Consider the following 6,428-nt stretch of genomic DNA (forward strand, 5'->3'; position numbering starts at 1 on the left):
AAAAGTGTTAGGTGACTGGCACAAGGTCTCTCAGCTGGTAAGAGTAAACGCCGTGAAATGTTGTTTGAAGGCTCTTCTGTGTCCTGGTCACTAGGAAATGGAGCCCCTTCTGTTAGGGACACACAGACACACAAAGGTACACTCATACACATACACACACTTACATCTTCTTAAAACCCCCAGCCTCCACTACCATTTGTCACCCTCATGTTAACCCTTCCATTCCTCATTCAGACATCTTTCCGTCAAGCCCTTCCTGTTGTGGTATGTGGAGAAAGATAATGAAAGGGAGATTAGCTGCTCCGACAATCAGAGGCAAGTCAGAACCCACAGGCAACAGGACAAGCTGAAGAGACAATGGCGCAGTGAGGTGTTGCAGAAGGGAGTCAGCGTTCTAAGAGGGGACGGCTTTCCCTTTGTTGAGACCCCCATCCTCCAATGACCAGGCAGATGGCCCTTGAGTTGTCTGCTCCAATGGTCAGCAATTCCCAACAGTGGGGGGCAGCAGAGGGCTGATCTGGGAACTCAGGTACTGGAGGCCAAAGTTGGAGGGCTGAATTGGCCAGAACCTGGCCAAGGCAAGGACAAGGCTACCTGGTTTGATCTCTCCTCTCGCCACAACAGCCTCACGGCCCACAACCAGCTGGAGCCTCCTGTATCATGGGGGGATTGGGATCCTCTGGAGGTCACACAACTAGAGAGCCTCCAAGCAGGCCTGACTCTCCACCCTGACCCTGACTCTGCACAGTCACTGCCTGGCTCTTTGAACTTGAGGTGCCTGTGTCCAGCTGAGGAGAGGTCAGGGCCCCATCCTCCAACTCCTGCTCTCCTGCTTCAAGGGATACCTGCAGCAGGAAGGTAGAGAAGTGGAGGTGGCAGGTGCTCAGGCACTGGGGTGGCGGGAGGGAGGTGCGGTAATGAATGTGGACGGGAGGCAGAATGAGCGATCCATCTTTGCATGGGAGGGGAGGGGGCTGCGGGCGTTCCCCCCACACACTCACACACTCAATCAGGCGCTGTCAGACCTCCGGCCGCCTGGCATTTTGGTGAAGAATCTCTCAGCTAAAAATTGTTGTCAGTCCCATTTCCTCGTTATCAGTGCAAGGGCTGAGGCAGCGCCCGGGGATTAGCAGGAGCGGCGAGCGCCCGCACCCGCCATCCACCACCGATAACACCGGGCCTCCCGCCTCACCTCCCCCATTCATCATCTTTAACACTGACAGGCGGCCCCAGTCCCTGTCCCCATCCTTTCGTGCTTCCCACGTCTCCCCACTGTGCTGCTCAGCCTGGCTCCTGACCTCCCTAGAGAGCTGGGCTCCTGGAGAGGGATGCGACTCAACCTAGGCCCGCCTGACCTCGACCCACCTGTGGCAAAGGGCTGGGCCAGCCCTGGGGATGGGGTGAGGGGTGGCAGGGAGGCATGTTCCAGGAGAAGATGCACACTGACAGCCTGTCCTTGGTGGGCGCGGTCTGCCAACCTGTGATACTGGCTGCAATGATGGAGAAAGAATTCCTGCACCTGAGGGGCAACCTGACTAAGTATTTCCAAAGGCCTCTCAGCCTGAGATGGTCTCCCAGATTCTGGCAACTGTGGGAGAAAAGAGCCAAAGGGTGCCTCCTCCCAGGCCAAAGAAAAGTAGGGGGTTGAGGACTTCATTCCCACCACCCCCCCAACACAAGACCACCCCCCTTCTCTTGGCCATCCCCAGCGGTTTTATGGCCCATTTTATGGCCACTGTAATGGCCCAGGTCAAAAGCTTCAGGGAGCTGTATTCTGGGAATTATGCAAACGAGGAGCAGGCCCAGGGCCAGAGTATGGATTTTGTCATTAAACCTGGGCAGGCCATGTCGTTAGTGCAGTAAAATCCACGTCATGACCACAGGTCTCAATATAAAATTATAGAGAACACAGCGGGGGGAGGGGAAGCAGCCCCTGGCCATGCTGACACCTGCCACTCTAACCCCTGAGAAAATGGGGGTGGCATGGAGGGCACAGGCTGCGGGGCCCCTCGCCAGTGCTATCCCAAAGCTGAGAGCCAGGAAGAGGGCCTGCTGTCCCAATCAGAAACCCGAGGCTATATTCAGAAAACTAGAAGCACCCAGTGACAGGAAAGCAAATGAGCTGGAACATCTCCGTGGGGTACTGATACCTGGTCCCCACACATGAGGGAGGAAGTCCTGAGTCAGACATGGTGACCTAGACTGAAAGGAGCTGAAGGCCTGGTCTTTCCACCTCAGCTCAGGCCCCGTGCCCCAGAGCCGCCTCCTTCTCCAGTCTCTTCTCATACCCTTCCCTCCCCCACGTAAGCCCCAGACCTGCCTCAGCGATGTTTCAACAGTCTTGCCAACTCTCCCTTATGCATCTTTCGTGCCTCCTCTGAAGTATCACCTTCCCCTGGGCCCGACCAGTCCCCTGGCAGCCCCTTTCTGCCCCTGCCACCACCCAGGGCCCTGTCACACCTCCCTCAGCCCTTACCAGAGCTGTACCGCCTGGAATCACCAACTTCCTTTTTTGACTCTCCCACTGGTTTGTGATCTTCTTGACGCCAAGAATGTGTTTTACTTCTCTCTGAACTCCAGTTTGTACTAGAATAAATACTGATATAGAATAATCACCTAATAAATGTTCACTAGATGAATAAATAAATGAAGCACTGAGATCAAGAACAAAGTACAGGTGTCTTTAGCCAATTCTGAGCCTGTTTCCCCATCTATAAAATAAAAATCATAGTCTGGAGAATGTCTAGGGCCTCAGTCACCTCTGAGATTCTTGGGCTGAGCGAAGTTAAGAGCAGAGCTGAGCCCAGCATCCTTATCTCCCAACCCACAGGCCACAGCCACATCTGCTCTTCTACACAGAGCTGGCCCTGAGCACCCGAGGCACAGCCGCTAAAACACAGGGTCATCAGGTGCCCCTCTCCCCCACCAGAAACCTAGCCACACAGACTAGCCCCACAGCCCCCTCCCAGCACACACAAAGCCTCCACACCTGATCCCAGCTCTGTAAAGGTCCTCTAGCTTCTAGAACTCTCTGCTTCCTTTCCACTTCTTTGCTGCATCATTGAGCAGCCAGTCTGCTTTCAGTTGTTTACAGCTGTACAGAAAGGCGGTTAAGAAATGGCCCCGGCCCTCCCTGGTGGCGCAGCGGGTTAAAGCACTGCACTAAGAAGCTAAAGCCACTGCAGCATGAGTTCGATCCCCGCCTGCCCCGGAGGTGACCACATGGTGTGGCAGACCTCTCCTGACCCGCCCACTGCTCCCCTCAGCAGTGTACTTCATCGATCTGCCTGTTCTGCTCCCCACTCTGTCTCTGGTGAAGCCTCTCACCGCCCTGCACCTCTGGCCTGTACCCCAGTTCTGTATGTGAAAATAAATAAATCTTTAAAAAAAAAAAAGAAATGGTCGCTGCCCACAGGAACTCATGACTCATTCACTCATTCATTCATTTACTCCCATGCTTTCCCTGGAACTCTTCTAAGATGTCACCTAAATTTCACTTCTTTAGTTAAGCATACTCCTTTTCCAACTCCTTAAAAACATGCTGAGACTGATCTCCCTCCACTGAGCTCTCAGATGAATTCATCAGGGCATCCAAAAGAGCCATGGTCACCCCCAATCTCATGTCAAAGGGAGGGGAGCTCTTGTGCTTCCTACTGGGAGTGCCCCCAGGCATAGGGCTGATAGAGATTGAGCAAAATGGAAGTACAGCACATCCATATAAAGCTGAAATTTAGAAAAATATAGATGGCTTTTAGTATGTGCCTCATAGTATATTTGGGATATATAAATATGCAATTAGAGTGTGTGTGTGTGTATGTGTATATATATATAAAAATACATATATATGTATATATATGTGTGTGTATATATATACGTATATATATGTGTATATATATAAATGGAAAATACTCAGTTAAATTTGAATTTCAGGTAAATAATAAATATATATGTGTGTGTATATATATGTATGAATTTCAGATAACTGAGCATTTTCCATTTAATTCGGCAAACCTATTCAAGCAACCCACCTTGGTCATCACTGGCATCACTTCTCTCTCTGAAAGCTGATTTTGACTCTCTCCAGGCACCAGTAGGAAGAAGAAGCTGGGAGAAAGACCTGGGCTTAAGCTAAAGTAGGCAGATATATTTCTAGGTGAATAGAGCTTCTTAACCTCTCTGAAACCAGACTCCAGGAAGGCACTGGGTACAGGACAGGGCTTAGACACCCAAAGAGGGGTGCACCAGGCACCTCAGACTCCTCCCTAACATGGTATGTTCTGCTACCATCAGTGACAGAACAGGGACAGAGTTCAGACTCCTAGCCAGTCCCTGAGCCATCACAGCTGCACTACACTTACATATGTTCACATCCTGGGAATATACAGCTTGAAGGGTATTTTGGAGGAAAAGGACCACAAGAAGCCAGTGAGGTTATCTGAGTGAGAGGTAGGGAGGCCAGATTGAGAATGCAGAATTCAGGAACACCAGAGAAGCAGGACAGGCCTTGGGGAAGGTGGCAAGGCAAGGAGCGGGGCCCAGGGCACAGTGAAGGCTACTGACCCGGGGACTGTGAGGATACAAAGCTACTACCTGAGGTGGACGCTGCTGAAGAAGGTGCAGGTATGGAAAGGTGAAGCAGCTGAAGAACTCAGTTCTGAACAATTAAGTCTCTGATTCTTGTGCAGTGTCCAGGCACTGGTGTCCACTAGGTTCTTGCTTTAGGAGGCTAGAGGGCCTGGGCAGGATCAAGGGCAGGGACACAGACTCTAGAGTGAGCAGGACGGAGGTGGGAGTTAGTGCCGCAAGCAGGAGCAAGATGGTCCAGCATGCAGATGAGAACAGGCTGTGAACAAAAGTGGATAAAACGCTACCCTGTACACCCCGGGGTCCTTTTCAGTCTGTCCAATCACCTGACCTCCCAGACAGGACTAGGTCAGTTCCCATGTATCACTGCTCTGCACTGGGCGTGGCTCACAGTCCACAGACAGTGTCTGGTAAGCGACTAGAGGAATGAACCCTCTCCTCCCTCTTTTCTTCATTCTCCATTTGGGGAGTGTGTAAGCGGTGTGGAAAGGAGCATCAGGGGACACTGGCTGTTCTGGGTGATGGTATGATTAAACCAAGACCTTCCCCACTAACTGTGTGAAATGAAGTGATCAAGGTTTGATTGCACAGAGCATTGATTGTGTCCCGATAGATTTCTCAGAGGGGCAGCTGGCTGTGGAGTTACCGTCACGGACACTGTCTCTGGAGCTGCAAAGAAGAGTGACACTCAGGGGCACGGAGACCCTCAGGCTCACCCCTCCTGCAGGTCAAGGAGGCAACAGCAGACTGGGATGAGAGGACTGAGATGCTGGGTTTCCTTCCACAGACTAGTCCAGCTTATATGTGTGTCTCTTCTTCTTCCCCCACCAGGTAAGAAAAAGGCAGCAGCCTTGTTTGACAGCCAGGCCCCTATTTGCCCCATCTGCCAGGTCCTGCTGAGGCCCAGTGAGTTGCAGGAACATATGGAGCAAGAACTGGAACAGCTGGCCCAGCTGCCCACCAGGTAAGCCACCTACCAGGAGCCTGCCTGGCAGAGGACTCCACACAGAGTTCTAGCCTGCAGGTCCCCAAGTCCCACCCGGCCCACACTGCGGCCTCTAGGTAGAGGACAAGCCCTGCTGCTATGCGGTCTACAGAGCTCCAGCTGAGTGGTGCTGCCTTTCTTCTTGCTCTATTTTCGGAGATAGGGGCATCGTAACCCCTCTTCAGGCCTCAGCCTCAGAGGGCGCAAGAGGAGCTGGAACAGGAATAAGCCATTGCCACGGGCCCTGCACAGCCATGCTGAGCCTCTGGAAAGGGGAACAGAAGCAGCACCTGCGCCTGGCAGTTCCCCCAGAGGGGCAACCAGGTGCTGCCCTCCAGGGGAGTAAGAAGTACCTTCTCTGAATCTCAAGGTCTGAAAGGTACGAGAGTGTGCCTAGAGGTGTCCCCCACCGCAATGCCCTACCTCCTTCGTCCCCACCTGAAGGGCTGAGCAACACCTCCTCCAAGGCCTTGTGGACAAGCCAGCTTATCAAGGGAGCAGAGGAGAAGTGTAAAAGTTACCCTAAATCTTAGCAGTTCCATTTAATCATGCTCACGGAATCTGGGGATGGCTTCCGTCTGCTTTAGGATGTCTGGCCCCAGCTGGGAAGACTCAGCTAGAAGCTGGAACTACCTGGTGGTTGATGCTGGCCATCAGCTGGGGCCTCAGCTGGGGCTATGACCAAAGCACTCCTATGACTCCCCCCGTGTAGCCTTCCTCCCATGGCAGTTTTGGGGGTAGTTGGACTCCTTTACATAGCAACTACATTTCTAAAGCAAATGTTCCAGCCGATGGAATCTAGGTGAGCCTCAGAAATCCTCTTATGTCGTCTCTGTTGTACTCTATTACTCAAGGCAGC

At 52.4% G+C, this 6,428-nt stretch overlaps 1 protein-coding gene across 1 annotated transcript in view; it reads left to right on the top strand.

The window, feature by feature from the left end:
- RNF220 (ring finger protein 220) overlaps positions 1-6,428 on the top strand; it is a 200,511-nt gene that overhangs the window by 160,349 nt on the left and 33,734 nt on the right. Inside the window, exon 2 of the mRNA XM_012722250.1 lies at positions 5,416-5,548. Within this exon, the coding sequence (XP_012577704.1) occupies positions 5,416-5,548 (133 nt within the window). The remainder of the gene's footprint in view (positions 1-5,415; positions 5,549-6,428) is intronic.

The sequence above is a fragment of the Condylura cristata genome, unplaced genomic scaffold, assembly GCF_000260355.1.
Source record: "Condylura cristata isolate star-nosed mole 26May11 unplaced genomic scaffold, ConCri1.0 scaffold00008, whole genome shotgun sequence".
Taxonomy (NCBI): domain Eukaryota; kingdom Metazoa; phylum Chordata; class Mammalia; order Eulipotyphla; family Talpidae; genus Condylura; species Condylura cristata.